This window comes from Arvicanthis niloticus, chromosome 27 (assembly GCF_011762505.2).
Source record: "Arvicanthis niloticus isolate mArvNil1 chromosome 27, mArvNil1.pat.X, whole genome shotgun sequence".
Classification (NCBI taxonomy): domain Eukaryota; kingdom Metazoa; phylum Chordata; class Mammalia; order Rodentia; family Muridae; genus Arvicanthis; species Arvicanthis niloticus.
The window spans coordinates 10,102,762-10,126,336 of NC_133435.1; the positions used below are offsets into that span (position 1 = coordinate 10,102,762).

At 43.7% G+C, this 23,575-nt stretch overlaps 1 protein-coding gene across 1 annotated transcript in view; it reads right to left on the reverse strand.

The window, feature by feature from the left end:
* Mmp20 (matrix metallopeptidase 20) overlaps positions 1 to 21,657 on the reverse strand; it is a 44,113-nt gene extending 22,456 nt beyond the window's left edge. Inside the window, exons 1-6 of the mRNA XM_076925918.1 lie at positions 21,535 to 21,657; positions 13,066 to 13,313; positions 9,101 to 9,249; positions 6,818 to 6,943; positions 5,301 to 5,462; positions 3,999 to 4,140 (exon numbers count right to left, since the gene is read on the reverse strand). Of these exons, the coding sequence (XP_076782033.1) occupies positions 3,999 to 4,140; positions 5,301 to 5,462; positions 6,818 to 6,943; positions 9,101 to 9,249; positions 13,066 to 13,313; positions 21,535 to 21,657 (950 nt within the window). The remainder of the gene's footprint in view (positions 1 to 3,998; positions 4,141 to 5,300; positions 5,463 to 6,817; positions 6,944 to 9,100; positions 9,250 to 13,065; positions 13,314 to 21,534) is intronic.
* Positions 21,658 to 23,575: the final 1,918 nt, after the last annotated feature.

Here is a 23,575-nt window from a genome sequence, read left to right on the forward strand (position 1 = left end):
AGGGCATCAGACCCCATTACAGATGGTTGTGAGCCACCATGTGGTTGCTGGGAATTGAATTCAGGACCTCTGGAAGAGCAGTCAGTGCTCTTATCCACTGAGCCATCTCTCCAGCCCCACTAGGTAAGTTTTAAATATAGTGTTTACCAGTACAAGTAAGGTTCCTTCTAAACTTGTTCCTGGAAACTTTGAATTACAGGCCATCACATTGTGGTCCTGGAAAACATTAATTTTGGGGTTCACTAATCAGTTGCTTCAGAGGTCAGGAAATCAGCTGTGAATTGTCTAGTTCACTGAAGCCAAGAACGTGGAGTTTATAAAACTCAAACCCGGGTAGATGTTGGGGAGTGGTATAGGTTAACAGTAGTCAAGAATGCATATCATATCCCAGCTTTAAGAATTTACATCCACTTGAGGAGCTAGGGGATACATCTGTATAAGCCACAGCCCATGAAGAAAAAGCTCACTCAGAAGGGAGAGCTCACAAGTGATAGAGAGCCATCTGTTACTTTGTCTGGATTCTTAATCCATCAAACCTAGTCTAAACTAGCCCGCTACCACCTGATCTCTTCTAGTGCAGCTTGGGGCTGGAGAGATGGCTCAGTGGTGTAGGGGATTTGGATTCAATTCCCAGTACCCACATGGAGACTCCCAACCTTTCATAACTCCAGCCCCAGAGATCTGACCCTCTTCTGGCCATTATAGGTACTAGAAATGCAAGTGATGAATAAATATACATTCGGGTATACACATAAAATAAAATAATCTTTAAAGAAAGAAAGAAAGAGAAAAGGCAGCACTCCAGACGGAATATGCAGGAGAGCAGCTTTCTTCTGGGTAGACATGCTTTCCTTCATTCCACGGAATTCTGGGAAATGTGATTTCAAATATATGATCTAATGCCAGTAGTTCCTATAGCATTTTGCGTTTCTTTTTCTCCACTAGGTCCTTGTTCTGTCTTTAAATATTGTTGAAATCCCTTTTTCCTGTCTATTGTCTCTTCTAGCTGCTATCTTCATTTGTTCTTTTTATTAATATGATTCACAGGTGGATGATCTACGTTTATCATTTTCATTTCTCATTATGTACTCTGTGACATTCACCCTTGTCCCCTCCCCTGAGTCATCCTTTTGCTGGGAATACATTTCTCAGTTAACCCTCGGCCTTGTGTCACAGGCTGTCATGCCTGGCCCTTACTATGCCTTGGGGCCATTGCTTTCCAATTTTACTTGCTCTACTGTGTGATAAAATGCAAGCTACCAAAGCCAAAATGGAGTCATTTATGATGGGCTCGAGGCAAAACAGAGCCGTGTGATCATGAGGGTGGAGCTCTTAGGCCAGTGTCTGAGCTAACAGGTACTTCAGAGCCAGGCTTGTTAGTGCATGCCTATGATGGCAGTAATCCCTGTACTCAAGGGAATTGTTTGAGCTCAGGACTTTGGGACTGGCCTGGACAACACAAAACCTCATCTCAAAAATAAAAAAATGGACAGAAATCACCAAAACAGAACTACCTCAAGAATCATGTATGTGAATTTAGTGCCCTTATAAAAGGAGACACCAGGGTTGATGAGGTGACTCAGTGGGTCAAGATGCTGACACCAAGCCTGACAATCTGAGTTCGAGCCCCAGGACCCATACTCTGAAGAAGAGAGTCAACCTGCACAAGTAGTCCTTTGACATCCACAGGCACAGATGCACCTACACATTAGAAATCGGTAAATAAATGTAAAAAGGAGAATGTATGTGTATGCAAAGAGGTCAGTGAGCACCTAGTGAAATGGCAGCTGCCTGTACAAACTAAGAAAGAAGACCCCAGAATGAAAGCCATCTTGGAGGTTCTGTGTTAGCTTCCAGAACTGTGAGAAACAGTGTTGAGGTTTGGGCTTTGGCTACGTATTGTAATGCTAAATACTGGCCACCAAAGCCTGGTTGTCCCCGAGGATGAGAGAATCTGCATGTAGAACCAAGTGACAGCGTTATGTGACCTTACCCCCCAAATTATTCCTGATTGGTAAAGAAAGATGCCTACATGTAGCCTATTGCTGGGTAGAATCAAGATAGGCAGGGTCTGGAGTTTCCAGCTTTGGTTGGTGTCTGAGGAGAACCACAATGGAGAGAGAGAGAGAGAGAGAGAGAGAGAGAGAGAGAGAGAGAGAGGAGAGAAGGGGGAGAGAAGGGTTAGGTGAGTCATAAAAGCATAGCCAGGAGGGCTGGCCAACTGAAGTTAAGGGTAGCCCAGACAGAACATGGCAATTTATAATTAGGGATCAGAAATGAGGAAATAAATTCCAATAGCTTAGAGGATAGCTATCTATTCAGCTCTAGTTCTGATTAAGGCTTATTATAGTAATAAAATTTTTGTGTCTTTTACCTGGGAACTGAATGATCAAAGGTGGGGGAGAAACCCCGGGTTGAGATTAAGTATTTCTACAATAAATCAGACTCTGCTAAGTCACCTAGTTCCTATTGTGTTCTTATGGCAATCAGAGAGTCATAACACAGTGATACCTTCTGGGCACAAGAATTCTGGGTAAATTTTTACCAGACTGGCCTCGAACTCAGGATCCTCTGCCCTAACTCCTAAGTGAGGAGATTATAGACACATGCTACCACACCCCAGCCTCTCTCTTTACTGAATGAACAAAAAGTATTTTTATAGTAATAGTTTCAAAATCTTATCCCAAAATAAAGAACATGATTCTCAGACCTCGTTTCTTCAGGAACCCTCTGCAGATCTCAGAGTTCATCCCCATTTCCTAGCATATTTCTGCCTCCCGGCAGGACTTCTGTTCCTACACACATGTTCTTTCTCCTGAGCACAGCCCTTCCTTTTGAACTTCTGTCTTTCAGTGATGAAAAAAAATGTTTGACAGTTTCCTGTAGCTTAGGCTAGCCTCAAACTCACTGTATAGACAAGAATGAGCTTGAATTTCTAATCCTTCTGACTCTACCTCCCCAGGGCTGAGATTACAGGTGTGTGCTACCATACCCAGTTTATGAGATACTAGCGATTTAACCCATGGTCTTGGGTATGTTAGGTAAACACTCTACAGACTGAGCTACATCCTTGCCCTCACAATGTTTTTTGAATGTTTTCTTTCATGAAGCATGCCAAGGCAGAGTTGCTTATATAATTTTTGACAGTACTGTTGTTCTTGGTATCCAATGAGGACTAAATGGACAATTTTCCAATGAAGAAAAAGGTTACACACATATTTCTGAGGTCCTCTGTCTATCCTGGTACCATTAAATTTCCTCCAGTAAAGGAAAGAATATGAGTGAATGTTGCTATGTTTGTATTTTCTTCCATAGAATCATGGAAGGATCATGAGGACAACTGTCAGACTCTCTCGGAAGTCAGATGATGACAGCTGACAGACATTAAAAAAAACCTGAGGCCTAAAAAATGAGGAGTTTAGGAAAAGCTTTTCATTAGAATTACCTACCTATGTATGTATCTATTTGATCACTCATCCACCCAACCATCCATCCACCCATCTATCCATCCATCCATCCATCCATCCATCCATCCATCCACCCATCCACCTATCCATCCTTCCACCCCCATTATCCTTCCACTCATGCATGCATGCATTCACCCATCCACTCATCTGTCTAACTAGCTAATTGTCACTTGTCAACTTTGAATGAACCCTTACTACACCTCTCACTAGGCACATAATAACAAACAGTTGCCTGATACACTTGGGCTGATGGCCTAGGGAAACCAACTTGCTATCTTTCAACTACATTCTTTATTTTTTTCTACATTGGAGATTCTAGTCTCTACGGTCAAAGCAGGTTAAATAAATACTGCAACTCTTTGGAAAGCACTGAGCAAAGTCTCCAGACCAAACCAGTACTCCACCCTCAGCTACCTGTGCAGTTGTATATCTCCTAAGACGCTACTGCCCGCTCTACTGCATGCTCTTCCGCCATTGAGGCAATGGTGTTGGTTGGCGATGGGCTGAGGCCTGAGGGCATCTTGGACTTACCTATCCTTGAAGAACAGAAGCTCCTTTCCCAACATTGTCACCGCATCAAAGGATGAGCTGGAGTCACAAAGGTCAGGGATGGATGGCTTGTGAGGTGGTATATGGGGCATGGTGGGCTTTCCTGGGAATGTTTTCCGGGGCCCTAGGGTTCAAAGTGCAAGTGTACAATTCAGAGCGTGTACATATCTACTTGTGAGAACTCTAGATGCTTGCACACATTCCCACTGCAAATGGCAATGTCTTAAGGAGATGGCTATCCACGGCAGGCAGACCTCGGCTTGAGTCTCAGCATCTCTAGCTGTTAGTTATGTGATAGAAACAAATAAATTAACTTCTTAAGGCCTTGGCCACATCAATTGTAAATTGGGAGGGGTGCTAGAATCCCTTGTAAATACTGTGTGAGATCTAAGTAATACCGGCAGAACACTATTAAAATTTGATGTCTACTTGAAAGTCAGTTTTGTCTATGGGTGTGGACTTTACTAGGTCAAATATGCTCCAGTATGCAGGCATTAGAAATTGGACTTAGCAGGCTGTAAAAAGAGGGAACCCGTGTGAATTTGGGAGGGTATAAGGCAAGGTGTAGGAAGTGACTCAATGATCAAAAGTCATTGTATACGTATATGAAAATGCTCAAAGAATTAATGAAAATATTATTTAAGAGGTGGTTGCTATTTTGTTATCCTACATAATTAATTTGCTACTTAAACATATCCTAAGATTCCGTACTGCCTTTAACCTTAAAAGTTCGCAGTTATGAAATGAGAGCTCATACAACCTTGCCATGCGTAGATGACTAGTGTGAGTGTGCATTACGAGCAGCAGACTGTGTGGTCAGGTGGCAGGGTTATGAATATCATGATTGCCATTGTTAGGGAGCTAAGACCAATTATCTATAAACGGTTATGCACACACACACATATGAATGTGCATTTGTCCATGTCTGTGTGTGTTCGTGTGTGTGGTGTGTGTGTGTGTGTGTGTGTGAACTATAAGATGAATCACTGCCTTCTATCTTCAAATGCATACATTTCTATTTGCTTTGGAAAGTTAGGCAAACACACCATTTTCTTAGGGTTTTCATGGCCAGAATGCAGAATGCTCTGGAAGGAAAATGCAACAGCATCTTAGGAAACATGCAACACTTTTAACTGGTAGATAAGCTTCACTATGAGCTGACAAAGCTGTGGTGGTGACCCTAGTCATCTTTGTCTAAGCAAGTGACTCCTGTAAAAGTGCACTTCTAACTTGTAGGCTGAATGCCTGTCACTTTCAGGGTTCGAGATGGTGAAGAGATCATACCGTATAATGCTTGGATTCCTTTCACGTCGTCCTTGGGGAGATGAAACCTATAGGGGTTCTGGTACTTATAAGTTGGGTACATCAGTGCCGATGGGTCTGTGGAATGGCCCAGGCCCAGAGCATGGCCAAATTCATGAGCAGCAACAGTGAATAAATTGAACCCTAAACAACACGAGAGAGAAAGCATCAACACAGGTTTTCGTTTTCGTTCTCTTGACTTACAGGAGACTTTATGCCCCACCACAGTTAATTCTGCTTCCCATACAGGTTTCAGAGGTCGGTGGGTTGTTCTAGCACTTGGCTCTCCTGACTTTGGTCTATTTTAGTTTCTTCACTCTTCTGGGGCATTGAGGGGAGAGGGAAATGTAAGACAAGACTCTTCCGAGTCAGTGATGGTAGGCAGAGGGATAGCAGAGGGCTGTGTAGTTAGCAGTAGCAATGAAATGTATAATAGTGCATTGATTTGGACCCTAAATGCTCAAATTACTTTCTGCTCCTACAGTCTACTTCTTTTTTATACTATAAGTTGGTTTTATTAAAAAAAATACCTTGCATAGACATTGAACATCGTACAATGAGATCAAATTACCTTCTGTAATAGGCAGATTATAGGCTTACACACAAAGGTAAATTCAGTTATAAAAAGGTTAACTTACTGCTTAAAAATGAATCTGTTTTCATTCAACTCAGTATTATACACATTTAATGTTTTAATCAATGCTATGAGGAAACTAGGTTCAGAGAGTTGAAATAATTTACTCATGGTTACAGTTAACAATTGGTAGAACCAGGAATTGAGACTTTAATTGACGTCAAAGTTGGAATTCATTTTTTTTTTTTTTTTTTTTGGTTTTTGGAGACAGGGTTTCTCTGTTTTTTTTTTTTTTTTTTGAGACAGGGTTTCTCTGTGTAGCACTGGCTGTCCTGGAACTCGCTCTGTAGACCAGGCTGGCCTCGAACTCAGAGATCCATCCTCCTGCCTCTGCCTCCCAAGTGCTGGGATTAAAGGCGTGTGCCACCACCGCCCCAAAGTTGGAATTCTAATGGCTATACCTGAGTGTGTGTGGCTATTCCAGCCTCCCTCATTTGCATGTCTCACAGGGAAGGTTTCTAGACGATCTGTGTGACCGTTTTAGAAACTTTACACCCTCCCCAGTTACACTCCTTAGGGGACTACGAATTCACTTCCTGGGTTCATTTCTAAATAAAGTTCGTTTCCACATACGGGTAAGGAGCCATAAATCTTGTACACCTGAATAAGAGGCAAGCTGTGCATTGGGAGGGGACTGGTTCTGTAGTTGAAATGCTAAGAAACGGAGAACAGGCTAGCCTACAGCATCAGCTTGGGAGGGTTTTCCCCCTGTGGTGTTCCCTCCTGGATTTTTGGCTTACTTGTTTTTTCTACCCAGCCTCCCTAGTTAAAGGGTGGCTTGGGACGTTGAACCTCAAGGTTTCATGATGGAGGCCCAGAAGAAGATACAATATTTTCCAGGTTATGGTGAATTGTGCATATATACCATTCGTTCCCATAGTCCACTTCTCAGCATTGTCGAAATGTGTGTCTCCTCCCAGGCCTTCTCCAGGTGCAAATGCATGGGCCAGAGTCCCTCGAGGCCCATCAAATGGGTAGGAATCCCCATGATCTAAGTAGGAAATATCAATTGGATTAAGGCCTAGTAATTCTGGGAGTGGGGTCACAAAAAGTAGGTAACATTCTCGACAGCATTGACCCTTAAATGCACTTTTCAATATTCATCTTTAAAGATATATTTTTAATTATGTGTGTGTGTGTTCCTCTGGGAATACTGCACATGAGTGCAGTGCCCAAGGAGGCCAGAAGAGGTCGCAGATCTCCCTGGAGCTGTAGTTACAGCATAGCAAGTGCTCTTAAGTGCCAAGCCATGTCTCTAGCCCTAATATTTATTTTTAAATAGATATTTTAAAATATGATTATAATATATTATATGTTTTATATACATTAAGAAATTGAAAAATAAAAAGACTATTTTGTATTTCAAAGACGGCACTGAAAACTTTGTTGTAATGGTTTTTATTGCAACACAGTATATGGTAGACTATCACACAGATTACAGAAGGAGAAAGAATGGAGGGGCATTTGATAGCAACCCAGTCCAATAAATAAAAAATGGTCTTGTTGGCAGAAAGAACTTCCAAAACTGATTCCTTTGAGAGGAGTCTTGTTAAACTAAGTGCATGCTTTCATTTGTGTTACACAATATAATTTATGTGTCAAAAATGTCTTTGCAACTTTGATAAACCTGCATGTTTAAAGTCTATGAAAGTAAAGTTAGTCAGGATAATCTTAGTACCTACAGATTTTCGTGTTTTGTTCTATCATGCATAGTTAACAGAATTATGAATTCAACAGAAAAGAAAAACATTTGAAGAATGTGACAGAAACTACTGCTCACAGTTTCTCAGAATTTTGGTGACAATGACCAAGTTTTTGTTACTTAAAAATTGGTATTTGTATTTCATTTTATGAAATCATTAATTAAATTTAAAATTATTTACTTTGTATGTGTGTATGTGCCTGGGTGCATGCAATGTTGTGTGGAGATCAAAGGACAACTTGTGGGAGCTGGTTCTCTCCTCCTTCCATGCAGGTTCCTGGGATCAAACTGGGGTAGTCAGACTTGACAACAAGGGCTCCACCTGAGCCACCTCTCTAACCCTGTTTATTGTTTTTAAAGCCAACACCCCAAATTCAATATGCTACTTCTCAAGTCAAAATCAATTGTGATGCAGTTCAATCGGGTCTGTGTGTTCTGAGGGTTTTCGAGGACTGCCTGGTCTCTGGTCAGCTTTTGTGCTAGGGGACAGAATACCAGCTTGAAAAATGAAAAGAGTCATTACCATGTCCCCTAAGTCTGCCTTGACTTACAATGTCCTACTATTTCAACAAGTGCCCTTGGATGCCTGGCAGGAACAGGACCACTCAAGGCCATTTTTGAAGGCCATTTCATGACTGTCCTGATCTCCTCTCCCTAACTCCTTAATCTTTCCGCCCCAGCAAAATCATATAGGAGTAAGCCCAGGCTCAGAAGGTCTCGGGCGCTCAGCAACAGAATCTGGATAGGGAGAAGCAGTGACAGTCAATGTCACTGTTGGAGAGAACGTCAGGGGCCCCTGGCTCTGTCTACTTCCTATATGTTTTTCTGCAAAGGCTCAGAGCTCTACCAGTCATGTTCAAAGCCATGCTTCTCTGTAGCAGGGTGTGCGGGGATTGGAGGGATGGAGGAACACGTAGGTAGAGGCAAGCGTCTTGTGTACTTCTTAAAGGCAGTGTTCAAGCATGGGTGAGACACAAACGCTATCTCTGTAGCTGTTTTGTGTGTGTAGAGTTTTGGGTGGGGTGGCATATAGGGGATATCTCAGGGTTCTTAGGGAAGTGATTTCCTCAGTGGGAACTCCAGGTAGGATAATCTTGGGTAATAGTGAACCCGATGATATTGATTAAAGTTGTTACGGGAAACATTGAAGTCAGGTGACCCCCTAGCTAGTGGGACAACTAAAGTGGACAGAACTTGTCTTGTCATGGGGCAAAGCCACAGTGAAAGTGCACTTCCAAGAGTCTGTCCCACAGGGGAAGCTAAAGTGACGAACAATGCTAAGCTTGCTCAGTCCTACCTTCTGGCAGGATGTTGCTTTTTGCCTCTGCCCATCCCAACACTGTGTGATGGAGTCCTGTGCTGATCATTTCATAGATGTGTGCAAGGAGCAAGTTTGAGGCAGTTCTCCTTAGCACTAAAGATAGAACCCAAGAAATGGTACAGTACCTCCGGTTTCGAAAGATATCATGATATCTGCTTCCCCAGAGTTTATTCTAACGAAGTGCAGAGGAACAGCTGTACTCCACGCGTGCAGGGCCATCTGTACAGCCTTGTCCACCTCAGTGGGACTCATGGAGGGCGTGTACTTAGAGACTCTGGACAAAGAAGAAACAGATGTTTATGTTTTAGTGACTGTTCCCAAACAGAGAGGGGAGGGTACTGCACAGGCCACAGCCCCTTCGTCTCTGTGTAATGTCACCGCTCCTTTTCTGAACTAGTAGTTCTTACTGTGCTTTGGAACAGCTTGAATTGTTTCATGTCACACAGAATGCTAGGGAGAGACCCAGAGGGCAGAGACATTTTAGGTTTCTAAAAGCAATTTTTGTTGTTATTTGAGGATTTGCTATAAATTCTTTATCAAAGGCCAATGAGATTTTCCCAGGTTAGGAAGTGGAGCAGTAGAGTGTGTGTGTGTGTGTGTGTGTGTGTGTGTGTCTGTGTCTGTGTGTGTCTGTGTGTGTATGAGAGAGAGAGACAGAGACATAGACAGACAGACAGACAAACAGAGGGACAGCATTAGTTTTTACATTTAAAAAATTTTAAATTTTAAAAATTTAACTTTTAAAAACAGGTTTATTTTTATTTTAGTGAATTGGTGTTTTGCCTGTGTGTATTTTGTGTGTGCAATGCCAATGAAAGCCAGAAGATGAACAGATCCCCCTGGAACTGGAGTTACAGATGGTTGTTAGCTGCTTTGTGGGTTCTGAGAATTGAACCTGTGGCCTTTGCAAAAGCAGCCAGTGCTTTTAACTGTTGAAATATCTCTCCAGCCCTGTGTGTATTTTTCTTAAAGAGAATGTGCTAGCCTAGAAACAGAGTGCTCGCTGGAGCTGAGAAAGGCTCGAACCCTTCAGGAAGCCCCCGATTGACAACAGAAGGAAAGTATAACTCTATTTTTAGACACACAGTGTGTGGAAACCAAATTGGTGGATCTCAGAGTTCCTTCCACTCTGAAGATCAAGAGGTTCACTGAAGTGCAGTGAGAGAACTTCACCTGGAATTCTGGGCTGGGCTGGGCTGGCATAATGGCTGTACAAGTTCAGCAGCCAAGTTTGGAGGCCGGAGTGAGGTCACTCATACTTTCTCTACCTTTGGCTCCAGTGTCTTACACAGGTGAGGTGCTTGGCAAGTGGAAGGACAGAGGCTGGCTGTCTAAGGATATGCAGGGATTCTCAACTTTAGGCTCTACAACAACTACCTAGCAAGCTTGTTGAACATAACGGTCTAGTCTTGAAATCTGTATTTTAGTAAATTGTCTTAGATTATTCTCATGCAGGTAATATGATTCCAACGAGCATGCATAGTCAAAATCCCAGGGTGCTCAAAAGATGGACCAACAGACAGGATGGAAAATTGCTCTCAGTTCTGGACTATTTAATGCTATAAAACCATGGCGTACCCCTTTGCCATGAAAGCCCATGATTTAGGACCAGGTTAGACAGTCAGTACCTTGTTATTCCTTTCTATGATAGGCAGATCAACTGCATTCCTGGGTTGAAGATGAAAGTTGAGCCAGCCAGGATAAGGATGGGGAAAAGAATAATGCCAGAGAAGAAGAAGAAGTGGAGAAAATCCTGACCCAGGGCCTACAGATTGAAGAATGCATGAGCAGATGATAATCATAGGCAGTGCTCTTTGAAGATGCACTCTGTGCTAGACGGGGTTCTAGGCATCTTTAATGTGGTGTGTTATCTAGCCCTCACCATCCTGAGGAGGCCAGTAATGATGATGATCAAGGCCTGCATTTTGTGGTTAGACAGAAACCTTAGTCCAGCCTTCTGTCTGCCTTCAAAGCTGTGCACATGAGTGCACTGCTGTGGTTTTTCATGTTTAATCATCTGGTGTTTGTTCCAAGATGCTATTCTGACATCCAGGAACTGCAAAGTATCAAGACAGCCTCTAGGGTCTTGGAGAGGTGAGCTGGTGCTGGGGGCTTGTCTGTAGTGTTGACAGTTGTTGGTTTCGGGTTGTGTTATTCGTTACAGAATGCTGCACATCTCCAAGTGTCATGCTGTCTATAGTCAAACATTCTGGGACACAGCCGAAAAAATGAGAAAAATCCTTCATAAATTTATTTTATTTTTTTTAAGCCCTTAACTTTTGTTTCTCAGACCTTGGTTAACCTTTCACGAGCCATCTTGTTGTTTTGCTTTCTTTGTTCCCAGTGGCACCTTGTGGATATAGAATCTAATAGCAGTTAACAGACTGCTCAGCCAACTTCTCAAGGGTTCCCCAGAGCAGTATGGCTTGCTAGTTTCTGTATTGTAAATAATGACCTACTGGGAGGATTGACACATTGGCAACCATCAAGAAGCCAGTGTGTAGTGTGGAGACTAACCAGGCAACAGAGACATAGACATAGAAATGGTGGATAAGCTTGTGAGTCTAGGTGATAATAAAATGCAATGATAGGAAGTAATGTCTTGCTTATGCTTGCTTTAAAATATAATTTAATTGTAAATTTGCATCGTTGCATATAGTTATTTCTTAGCAGCAAGCACACAGAGTTCTTGGAAACATAACAACAGACCCCACAATTCCTGCCATTGTAGTTGGCCCCTGGGAGTCGGTAGGAAGTTGTTCTGCACCAACCCATGGAGTTTGCTACAGCCCAGCCCTTCCTCATGTCCATATGTCATGCAGATGTGGCGATCCTGGAAAGGTAACCTGTTCAGATTCTGACTTTCTCAATGGCTAGTTCTCACTGCTCAGGCTGCCTCCCCTGCCCCAGGTGTCCCAGGTGCCCCAGGTGCCCCACATGCCCCAGGTGCCCCAGGTGCCCCAGGTGCCCCAGGTGCCCCATGTGCCCCAGGTGCCCCAGGTGCCCCAGGTGCCCCAGGTGCCACCTCTCCCCTTGCTGTGTCCTCCACTCCAGTTTCAGTAGTGTACTGGGGTGTTGAGAGATAAGTGTCACCCAACATGGTAGCCCCAAAACTCAGCTTGGTTGGTGGGGATTCTGCTTGGATATGATCTAACTTTTACAAAACTCTAGCATAGAACCACCCAAAGCTACACTTACTAGGTCTATGTGAGGCTGGAACAAGACAGCCTCACCTACCTTCTTTAAACACACTGAGGCTGAGGAGTACACCTTGGTGATGCATGTAGACTGGGCTAACCTGTGAATGAACCCTGGAAGTGGAGCAAGGAAGCCAGAGTGGGAAACTGGCTCTCAATACCCAGAACCCAAGGAAGAAGGACAAAAATTCTCATTGGGCAGGTCTTCTTGACCTAAACAGGAAGATGAAGAAGATGAAGCAGTGCCAGGACCTCCAACCACTTGGAGCTTTGACTACTTTTAAATCAGGGTCGGGTTCTATGACTAGGCAAGTTGATAGCTCTTCCTACTGCTGCCTCAGGTCCCATTCTGAGGCCACTTTTCTCCCCCTGATTGCATGTCTGTCTCCCCTTAAAGACCAGAAAGAAAGCGAAGCTATTCACTCTTATATTCAATAAACGGAGTGCCTATTATAGCCAAGACCACCAGCAAATGATTAGTGGAATCTTGTGTGTGTGTGTGTGTGTGTGTGTGTGTGTGTGTGTGTGTGTGTACCCATGCGAACACTTGCCTGTTGTTCCTCAGGAGACATCCATCTTGTTTCTCTGAGATGGTCTCTCATTGACTTGAGCTGGCTGATTAACCTAGCTCAGCTGGGCAGATTAAAAGATTCTCAATGCTACCTAGGTTAGTTCACTTTAAACTATCACTGAGTTGTTCCCAAATGGTCAGACCTGTAATGGGTAAAGTGGACCATTATCCTGGGATTAGAGGTTTCAACAAAAATCGGTGCTATTCTTTCTTCTGGCTGTTGGGGATTTTGCCTTTCCTACAGATCAAAAGAAAGAGATTGTGGACAGAAAAGAAAAGGACAAGATGTTTCCTTCTCTTTGAATTGGGAAAGACTCATTACCTGTATGTCAAAATATTTTTTTTCCATTTGGGTTCACCTGGGAAGAGGCGGTAGTTAGCCACATCAGGAACTCCACAGCGAGGCTTCTTGATCACATCCATTGTATTCTGGTCCAACTTCCCAGTGACTTTGAGGCCAAAGAACATTTGTAGCTCCTTAATCTTTCTGACCATGGGGTTGCTTCCTCTTGCCACCATCTCGCCAGCCTGGGGGCCTCCTTTCTTTGTGTAATACTTGTCAAGATAGGCCTGAAATGGAGAGGCAGGCTGACTCATCTATGTGGTTGGAGAACACTCATACTCAGCTAAGATAGGGGATGATATTCTTGATATAAAAATAGGGCATATATTTTTATTAAAATAACTTAGACATATTTGTACAGATGACACTTAGGTATGTCCAACATTATTAATGAGTACTGAGATGTGTAGACTGTTACTTTTCTTTCTCCATCCCTTAGTTTCTGGGTATGTGTGTGTGTACACATGTGCACGAGTGTGCAATTGTTTGTGTGGGTTACATGTGGAGACCACAGGTTGATGTTGCTGTGCCATTCTTTTTATTTTTTTTAAATAATTTTTTTTTTTTTGAGACAGGTTTCCCTTTGTAGCCCTGGCTGTCCTGGAACTTGATTTGTAGACCAAGCTGGCCTTGAACTTGCAGAGATCTGTTTGCCTCTGCCTCCCAAGTCCTGGGATAAGGAGTGCCCACCATTTCCTGGCTTGGTATGTCATTGTTAATCACATAATGTGGGATACATGGTATGTAATATGAAGTAAGTATGTTTTTTTCTTCAAGAGTATTTATGTTTCAACCTCTCATTAGACACAAAGGTAAGAGGCCAATGTATAGGCTGAATATTCTTTTTTTTGTTTTTTTCCAAAATAGAGTTTTTCTGTGTAGTCCTGGCTGTCCTGGAACTCGTAGACCAGGCAGGCCTCAAACTCACAGAGGTCTCTGCCTCCCAAGTGCTAGGATTAAAGGTGTTTGTCACCACTGCCCAGTTTAGGCTGAAGATTTTAACAAATAGGTTGGGTTTCCTGAAACAGGTTTGATGCCCACAGAGGCTAAGAAAACAAGCCATAAATTATTATGCTTCTTGAATATCCTCTCTGTAAATGAGACTCAGGGAACATTATGGAAGAGGGAGAGGAAAGATTGAGAGACATTGTCCATGGAGGACTGGGATGGAGCAGTGTCTTCTGGACACAGCAGGACCTCCGCCTATGACAGCTGGGATTGCAGAAAGCCAAGCCAGTCAACTTTCTGGCAGGATGCAAGAGCCCATCAGCCCCTCCCTGGCTGAGGCATTGTGCAGTGATGGCTGCTAAGCGAAGGAGGATCAGGTTTCTTTAGAGGTATGCCTTCTGATAGGTTGACCACGTTCCAGTGGGTGAATATGGTCAAAATACATTACATACACATACGAAATCGTAAAAAAACAAATAGAAAAATATTCCCCTTCCCAAATGATTAAGTTTCACCTGTAGGAACAGACTTCAAAGCTCTATACCATGTTCACCACTAATGTGGATGTTCAGTTGGGATTGGGGTGACCTGAGCTTCACAGGGCTGCACAAAGGCAGTTGGCAGCAAGTTTTATGTTTTACAGTAGGGGGGTTGTTTGGTTTTGTAGTGCTGGGCATGAACCTGGAGGCTTTGGCTTGTGCAAATGCTCTACTACTGAGCTACATCCCCACCCACCACAGGGAACTTGTTAGAAATATTATTATATATCGCGTGGCACATGATAAATAATAATCAATGAGGTCTATCTTAAGGTCATATTTTTGAAAGCTAAATATTTAATGACACAGAGAATGTTCTCAGTGAAACAACAACACAGTAAAACAGAGGAGAAACCTCTATCAGATTATAGCAATTTCAGAGGTTAAGCACATGCAGTAAGTGATGAAGGGAGGTAGAGAGGTCCAGTGGGTTAGTGTTGGTTGTCTGTGGGTGGGGCAATTATAGGCAAATATAGACAATTATATTACATCCCCTTTTATGCTCTCCTATGCCCACAAGCTTTCTGTAGTTATTGTTCACGCTCTGTTCCCTAACTTGGTGTCCTGCCCGTGAGAAGAGTTTACTTTGTGGTGGTCACCTCTTAAGTTTCGCTAATGAGAAAGAGGGATGGTTCAGCAGTTAAAAGTGCTTGTTGCTCTTCCAGAGGACCTGCATTTGGTTCCCAGGCTGGGTGGTTTGCAGCTGCTAGTAACAGCAGCTCCAGGAGATCTGATGCCCTCTTTGTGAGCGCACACATATGTGGTATACCCTCTACAAACACATGGACATAAATAAAAATGAATAGGTGTAGCTAAGACAAGTCTCTATGAGAAAAGGGAAGGCCTTTCTCCATCACTCCACCAAGACCGAAGAGCTCAGGAGGTCAGGGAATTTGGCTCTGCCTCCATCTGTGCTTAGGGATTTTATGTTTGTTTCAGGATGAAGCTGCTTTGAAGGCTCCTTGTTTGTGCGCAAGTTGCTGCTGCAGCAACTTAAAGTGATGTCTCCATTATGTGCCTTGAATAAGATGAAGTACCTTGAATAAGAGAAGTGCGCCTAAGACCAGTGGCTCTGTATTTCCGAGATGTTTCGGTTTCACGGATTTTCTCCCCTTGTTAGAGAATGTGCTATACTTGACCTCCCGATGTCTGCTTCATGAGGTGTGATCATAGAAGGGAGATGTTCATGATCAATTAGGCAAAGACTATATTTACTGCTACTGTTAAAGTGACGCAGTCACAGACAAGGGTGGGGGAAACCAATGAGAGGATTAATACAGACTCGATAATCAAGATAGATAAAACATTTATGTAAACACTGGGCACCCCCCAACCCTCAAATCAATGCCAAAGCTATATGCTAACAAGATCTTAGGGGTGAGGGACATATGATACCCCACTTCCACCCCTAGCAGAGGAGGGAGAGTCAGTGTTCTTAGTTGGGTGGTCCATGACAGATTGACCACTCCCTCAGGGATGGGCCATACCCATGAGTGTATGGGTGGCACTTAGTGACTTGGTGGGCTATTTATTAAAAAAGAAAGAATGTGAAGTCGGGATGGGGGGGCACGGACAGGATCTGCAAGGAGCTAGAGGTTGGGGTGGATATTGTCAAAATATACTGTTTGCATGTATGAAATTCTCAAAGAATATATAAAGAGTTAGAAAATAGACATATGAACCCCCAAACCAAAACTAGGCATTTGCTTGCCTTGTCCCAAGTCTTGCCTTGAGTAATAGCTGTCCATTTGAAACCTACAGACACTTGGAGCATTTCACTTTTGATTATAGTTTTTGTTTTCTGCTGTGATCTACACAATTTTTTATAATAAAATGTTTTTCTTTTTCTTTAAAATAGGCATCGGATGCCTAACCTATAGCTTTAAAGGTTTAAGGCTGAACTTAATAGATAGAAGAACAGTCAAGTTTAATGAAATAAAATCAGGAGTTGTTCCTACTTAATGAAGGAACAGAACCTCACCACTGCAATGACATCAAGGAGACGGTGTCTTAGTGGGCTTCTAAGGTAGGTGTTTGGAGGACTGTCATATGTTCTAAATTAAGGAGAGTCTAACATTCTGGGGACTTTCTTGCCAGCGCTGTTGACAAGGCTTTGGCATCCTTTCTGGACTCAAATGCTCCCTTTGGCACTTGGAGATCCATGTAGATCTTTCCTGCCCTGTAGGCCACCACTTTCATGCTGTGCCTTGCAGTTGCCCAGCACCCTATGCTGCAAAACCACTAAGTCACAGCATTCTCTTCTAAGCCACCCTCTGCCAGCCTCTTTTCTAGCGTTTGATGGATAGAAGTAAGGGAGGCTAAGACGGCCCCCATCTGCTGGCTGATGGTCCCACCTCCCTGCCAGCATCTAAAGACATTTAGAAATGTGCCTCCTGACTGTAGCTGGGCTAAGGAATGGCTAGGGTGTACTTTCTCCATCATTTTTTTCTATTTTCATCTAAGAGTCATTCAAAGAGATTTGTAACAACTTCGACACTTCCTGAAAAACTATAGGCTCCCGCAGGCTGCCCCACAAACATGCCGGCGGCGCAATTCTTTGAATTTCTCTTACTTTAGCTTTCTTGCCAGCTCCAGCCTTCGAACTTGTCTACTGATAACTGATCACACCAGTGTGAGGATAAAAAAAAGCAATGGGGAAGGCAACGCTAATGTACACATATTCAGAAATATTTGTGATTTTTTTTTGTTAATTTATGTAGTTTAAGTATTTTTTAAAGTTTTGTATGTATGTGTATGTTCTTGAGTAAACGTGTGTGCACCATGTACATGGAGGAACCTGTAAAGGCCGTAAGACAGCACTGGATGCCCTGAAACTGAGTCTTAAACTACATGGGAGTGGGAAAAGTAGAATTCAATATTTAAAGATAATGACAATTAAAAATTTTTATCACAGAAAACAGAGTGGTACCAAGGGGCCCGTAGTCCAGGAGTTTCTTTTGCATGGTTTAATTTCTCATGACTACATGGTAAATGAGAGTTATACTACTTTTAGAGACAATTTAGAAGACTGTTTTAAATGTTATACCAGCACCACTAGATAGTTCCCGTGTTAGAATAGGCTGACTTAATGATTTTTGACTGCATAACAGGGTGAAAGTGAGGTTATCTCGGTACAAACCACACTGCAAATTTTGCCTCTTGGTCTTTCTGAGGCTGGCCAGTGTACAATGAGGGTTTCTCTCTGGATCCTGAGCCTTAGCCACAAACCACAGCTCTGAGCTGCACAGTAACAAGCTGCTGTGTTATTAAACAAAGGCTTTTGGTAAGCTGTTTGACTCACGATATTTTGAACCTGTGATGAGGTTATCAAGATACACCAGCATCAGAAACCAAGAAACATTTACGCTATTTTAGAAAGCAAGCACACCCCTTAAAATAGATGAATCCTTAATTGTAGGAAGAGGTTAGGCACTCTCTCTCTCTCTTTCTCTCTCTCCTCTCTCTCGATTTGTGTGTGTGCGTGTGCGTGTGCGTGTGCGTGTGCGTGTGCGTGTGCGTGTGTGTGACTAGGATTGAACCCAGGATCTCGGCCATGTTAGGCAAGTGCTCTACTATTGAGCTATATCCTTAGTTCATTCACACTATACCTATAGCCTATTGTATCATTTTCATAGCCTCAATGCAGATTAATAAATCTTAATTTAAGGATACAACTGAACAATAAATAAATGAAGTAAGAATTAAGTTCTCATGTGCAGATGTTTATGTCTGTGGGTTTGGGGGCAGAGGTCTTTGGTGTTATATTTCTTAGCTAGTGATTTTTAGAAAGAAAAGACCAGTGTGGAAGACACTTCATAGTTGTTCATGACCTCGTGACCTCTTCCATGGGCTCTTAGCTTGAGCCACATGGTGACTGTACCCAACACTCCTCTATGCTGGACTCCTGCATTTGAAGATTTTTTCCAGCTTGCTCTGTCTCCAGGATTTTGTAGGGTGAGTTCTTTCTACAGTTCAGGTTTGTCCCAGATGTGGCTGTCTCTGAGCGTCTTCCCCGGACTGCCCACAGTCTCAGTCAGCTCCTATATCTTTCTTAGTGTCTCTTCCCACTTTCTCAAACAAGCTTGAGCACTGGAGTGACTTATGTGCCTTCTCACTGCACCCTTCCAGCTTCCCTGCTCCCTCCTGTCAGTGCCATGAGAGCAGAGATTTTGGCTCACTCTCTTTACTCACACTGCTCAGCGAGGTAACAGTAACAGAATATAAATGGCTGGTTTGCATTTGTGATTCTGTAACCTCACAAGGCCGGTGGATATTTCTGTAAGCTACAAGATGGTTCATAGATTGTTTCTAGTTTCTGGCCCAACATGAGAGATCTGACCTCATCTTTGTCCTCCAAGAGAAATGGTCTTTCCAGAGCTTTCCAGAGGTCGTTCCAGAACCTCTGCAGTGGGAACCAGGTGACAAGGTATGGACAAATTTTCATGACACCGAGGGCATAATGGAGAGAAAAGAATAAAAATGTTCTAATAGTCTCCAGCAACCTGTCCACACCATTCTTTTGAAATGTGCTTTTCTCCCCACCAACAGAACCCTGACTGGTCAGACTAGGAAAGATGCCTTCACCAAAACTTTCTGACTTCATTCCCATCTAGAATGGAACCACTTTAGTCTCTCTGTAAAGGGCTGTGGTCAATGTTTTTGGTTCTACAGACCATAGTCAGCTGTTACAGCACAAAAGCTTGTGCAATGATCTGCTCAGGACTGGCTGCTAGAATGACATTTTCCCAAACCCTGAGCTAGGATTAGAGCCTCTCACTGGATGGGTCCTATTCTGGCTGAGCACCAGCCTGCTATATGTGTCAGGGCATCACAAAAATTTTATAGAAAAGCATGATTCTAGAGGGAGAAATTACATTAGGAGAGAAAGGACCCATTAGGGTCGCAGTAAAGCACAATTTATAATTTTAGTACCCAGAGCTACTTAGAACTGGGTTCATCTACACATGCTATGGTCAAAGAAAGTTTGACTCAAATGGGCACCTACTGTTGGCATTGGCATTTCTGTGGAAGTGGGCATCTACGGTTTATGTTGTCAATGGAGGTGGTCATCTTCTATGAAGGGGACATCTCCTATTGATATTGGCATCTTCTATTAATTATACGCAGAATTGCTATGGCAAATGTTCCCTGACTGCTCTCATGTTGTAAAAGAAATTGGTCAACCGGAATGAGTGAGTGGCAAAACAATTGATGGGGACAGTCCAGTGTTCATAGGGACAGTTCAGTGTGCATGGGGACAGCCCAGTGTGCATGGGGACAGCCCAGTGTGCATGGAGACAGCCCAGTGTGTATAGGGACAGTCAAGTGTGAATAGGGACAGTGCAGTGTGGATAGGGATAGTCCAGTGTGCATAGGGACAGTGAAGTGTGCATGTGGACAGTCCAGTGTGCATAGGGACAGTCCAGTGTGGATAGGGACAGTCCAGTGTCCATAGGGACAGTTCAGTGTGCATGGGGACAGCCCAGTGTGTATAGGGACAGTCCAGTGTGGATAGGGACAGTCCAGTGTCCATAGGGACAGTTCAGTGTGCATGGGGACAGCCCAGTGTGTATAGGGACAGTCAAGTGTGAATAGGGACAGCCCAGTGTGTATAGGGATAGTCCAGTGTGCATAGGGACAGTGCAGTGTGCATGTGGACAGTCCAGTGTGCATAGGGACAGTCCAGTGTGCATAGGGACAGTGCAGTGTGCATAGAGACAGTCCAGTGTGCATGGGGACAGTCCAGTGTGCATAGGGACAGTGCAGTGTGCATAGGGACAGACCAGTGTGCATGTGGACAGTCCAGTGTGCATAGAGACAGTGCAGTGTGCATGGGGACAGTCCAGTGTGCATGGGGACAGTCCAGTATGCATAGGGACAGTCCAGTGTGCATAGGGACAGTCTAGTGTGCATGGGGACAGTGCAGTGTGCATGGGTACAGTCCAGTGTGCACAGGGACAGTCCAGTATGGATAGGGACAGTGCAGTGTGCATAGGGACAGCCCAGTGTACATAGGTGACAGCCCAGTGTACATGGGGACAGTCCAGTGTGCATAGGGACAGTCCAGTATGGATAGGGACAGTGCAGTGTGCATAGGGACAGTCCAGTGTGCATGGGGGACAGTTCACTGTGCATAGGTCTTTAGCTCTTGGGCCCAAGCTGACCATGGGCACAGCTGGACAGAAGGACAGTAGATCCAGGCCAAGACAGAACCACATGTAAACTGTAGTTTCATCAGATACTCAGGCCAGATGGCACATCTGCAAACACCGTTTTCTATCACTAGCATTTCTGTCATTAGAAATCCATTTCTACAGGTTAAGAACCACTATTCTCTTTTAACTAACTTCTGTGTATTTGTACTTTCAGCCATGGAATATTTACAAAATTCTATCATGGTTGGTTGTAGCAGTTCCTTCATACCACAGTCAGATGGGAGATACCACAAGGCAGAAAGTAAAGTTAGGAAAAGATTGTGGAGAAACACAGTCTAGGGAGAAAAGACTCCCAAATGAAAAGGAAGTGTGGCCTGTCTTAATTCTGACCAAGGTTACCTTGACCATAAACAGTCATTTTTCAAAATTTGAATGTAAAAAACCTTTTTCTTGTGGCTGCCAGGCACTCAGTACTAAATTCGCAGCCTACCTCATTCTTTCTATTTCTGATCTTATTTTTCCTCAAATACTTGTTTTTGAGCTTCATATGCTGTATAACCACACTCAAGCTCTGTATAATGCGAGCCACTTACACAGATATTATATTCAGCTGTTAACTCAGCCGCGTGACTCAGGCACCTTATAGGCTCCAGGCAGTAACCTTAGATGACAGGACTCATTGGGCTTCTGTGGAGTTGTAAAGTGATTTTTTTAAAATAAAATTTTTTTGTTTACTTTCTTCTTATGCCCTGTTGGTTGTTCTGGGTAAGGAGAGGGAAGAAGGGGTGGGGCGGAGAGTCACAAACCTGTGCGAGGTGATAGTTGCTCCTGAAGGTCCTAGGGGTGGGTGCCAGTAGGTTGGGGGCTGCAGTGGCAAACTTTAAAGCTGTGACAAGGACAGCAAGGCCAGAAGCAGGTAGCACCTTCATCTCCTCTCGGCGGCTTGGTGATTGTATCAGCCCAGGGATGGCAGACAGTGCACATTTGCATCTGGACCCCGGGCTCCTTTTATAGAGTCACATAGGTCTGGGCCCCGTAAGTGATGATTCATGTCTCAAATGGTAATTACACAGCTTGTTTCTCCCCCTGATGACGGGGTAACAGCCGTGCACAGGGATCAGGGAAAGCTTCATTCTTTGAGATTGACCAAACCATAAAGGGACAGAAATGGTTACATTTAATGACACTTGCTGTGTACAGGAATTGGTATGAGCTTGATTCATTTGAATCCCATGCCCTTGGGATTTGAAAGCCCTCTTTTCAAGACCCCCTTTTCCATTCTGATTACAGAAAAAGGAGGGGCTGGCGAGGTAGCTCAGTGAGCCTCTACTGCGTCTTTATCTGCACCTACAGGCAAGCCTGATGAAATGGGTTCATTTCCCAGGACCCACATGGTGGAATCAGAGAAATGACATTTACAAGTTGCCCTCTGAATTCTATATGCACGTCATGGCACCTTCTGCATCCTGCTGTAAGAGAACGAACGAATGAATGAATAGGTCCACTTTAAAACAAGAAAAAAGTTAAATGATAAACGTAGTTGGATTATAGTACAATTGAGCTGTCTACACTTTCAAGTCAGTCTTCAGCATCCTGTATCTGCATTTCCCTCTACGTTTCTTAGGAAACAGTGGTGGTGCTGCTGTTGTTGCTGCTGCTGGTGGTGCTGGTGGTGCTGGTGGTGCTGGTGGTGCTGGTGGTGCTGGTGGTGCTGGTGGTGCTGGTGGTGCTGGTGGTGCTGGTGCTGCTGGTGGTGCTGGTGCTGCTGGTGCTGCTGGTGCTGCTGCTGGGGCTGTTACTGCTGCTGCTGCTGGTTCTAAGACACACAAGACAACTTTACATAACCTCATGCTGATGAGGGTGGAGAGTGACCTTGTAACGCTAGAAGGCTTTTCAGTGAGATACCACTAAGGCTATGTCTGTGTGTAGAGCCAGAGGACTGTGCTTTTGAGACAAGGCTTCTCACTAGCATAGAGATTGCAAATAAGCTAGGGTGGCCCCACCCTCAGCACCGGGGTTGTAAGGGCATGCTACCATGTTTGTTTTGAAGGGCTCAAAACATTTTATTCAGAGGCTTGGGTAAGGACTGAAGAGGCAAACATGATCATTGAGGTCTCCGTGCTGTTGAGAGCCATGCCTGGCTTTTTTAGCATAGATTCTGTGGGTGGAACCCAGGTCCTCATGCTTGCTGACAAGTGTGTCACTAAGCCATCTCCTCAGCCCCTGGCCTTATAGTCTTTAATGTGGAGAAAGGTGGCCATGCTGGAAAGACTGGGGTTAAATTGTAAGGTGTTTCCTAGTAGGGTGAGATTGGACAAATTATTTCATGTCTAGGAGCATTAGACAGACTCCTTGTCATGTGCAAACTCTTCAGCATTACAGGGCAGTACCGGCTACAGGACAGTGTCTGCTGGTGCCATTTGACAGCTCAAACAGAAGAGAAACAAATGTAACCCTTGCCAGCATGTTCTCCACCGAGTTCCTCACTTTTAACATGATTTAAGGTGTCAGTCATTTAGAAAAGAAGCTTTTCCCGAGCGGCCCACCAAGGGGCCGCAGCAGCGCTGGCCTCAGGTCTCCAAAGCCAATGCATTTTGCAGCCAGGCTGCTCATATAGATTCCTCCTTTTTATTTTTCTCCTAACAAAACCTTCCTACCCCTCTGGGTGTAGCACTCTGTGGCTTGCCCCAGCATGTACTCTGGATTGTAACCCTTTGCTCATCCCTGCATGAATTCTATGTACTTGTAGATAGTTTTCACTCAGGGCTTTATTTATTTCTTTAAAACTATTTTATTTATGTTTTTTATTTTATTAGGTTTTGGCAGTTCAGGTCCTAATTTTGACTC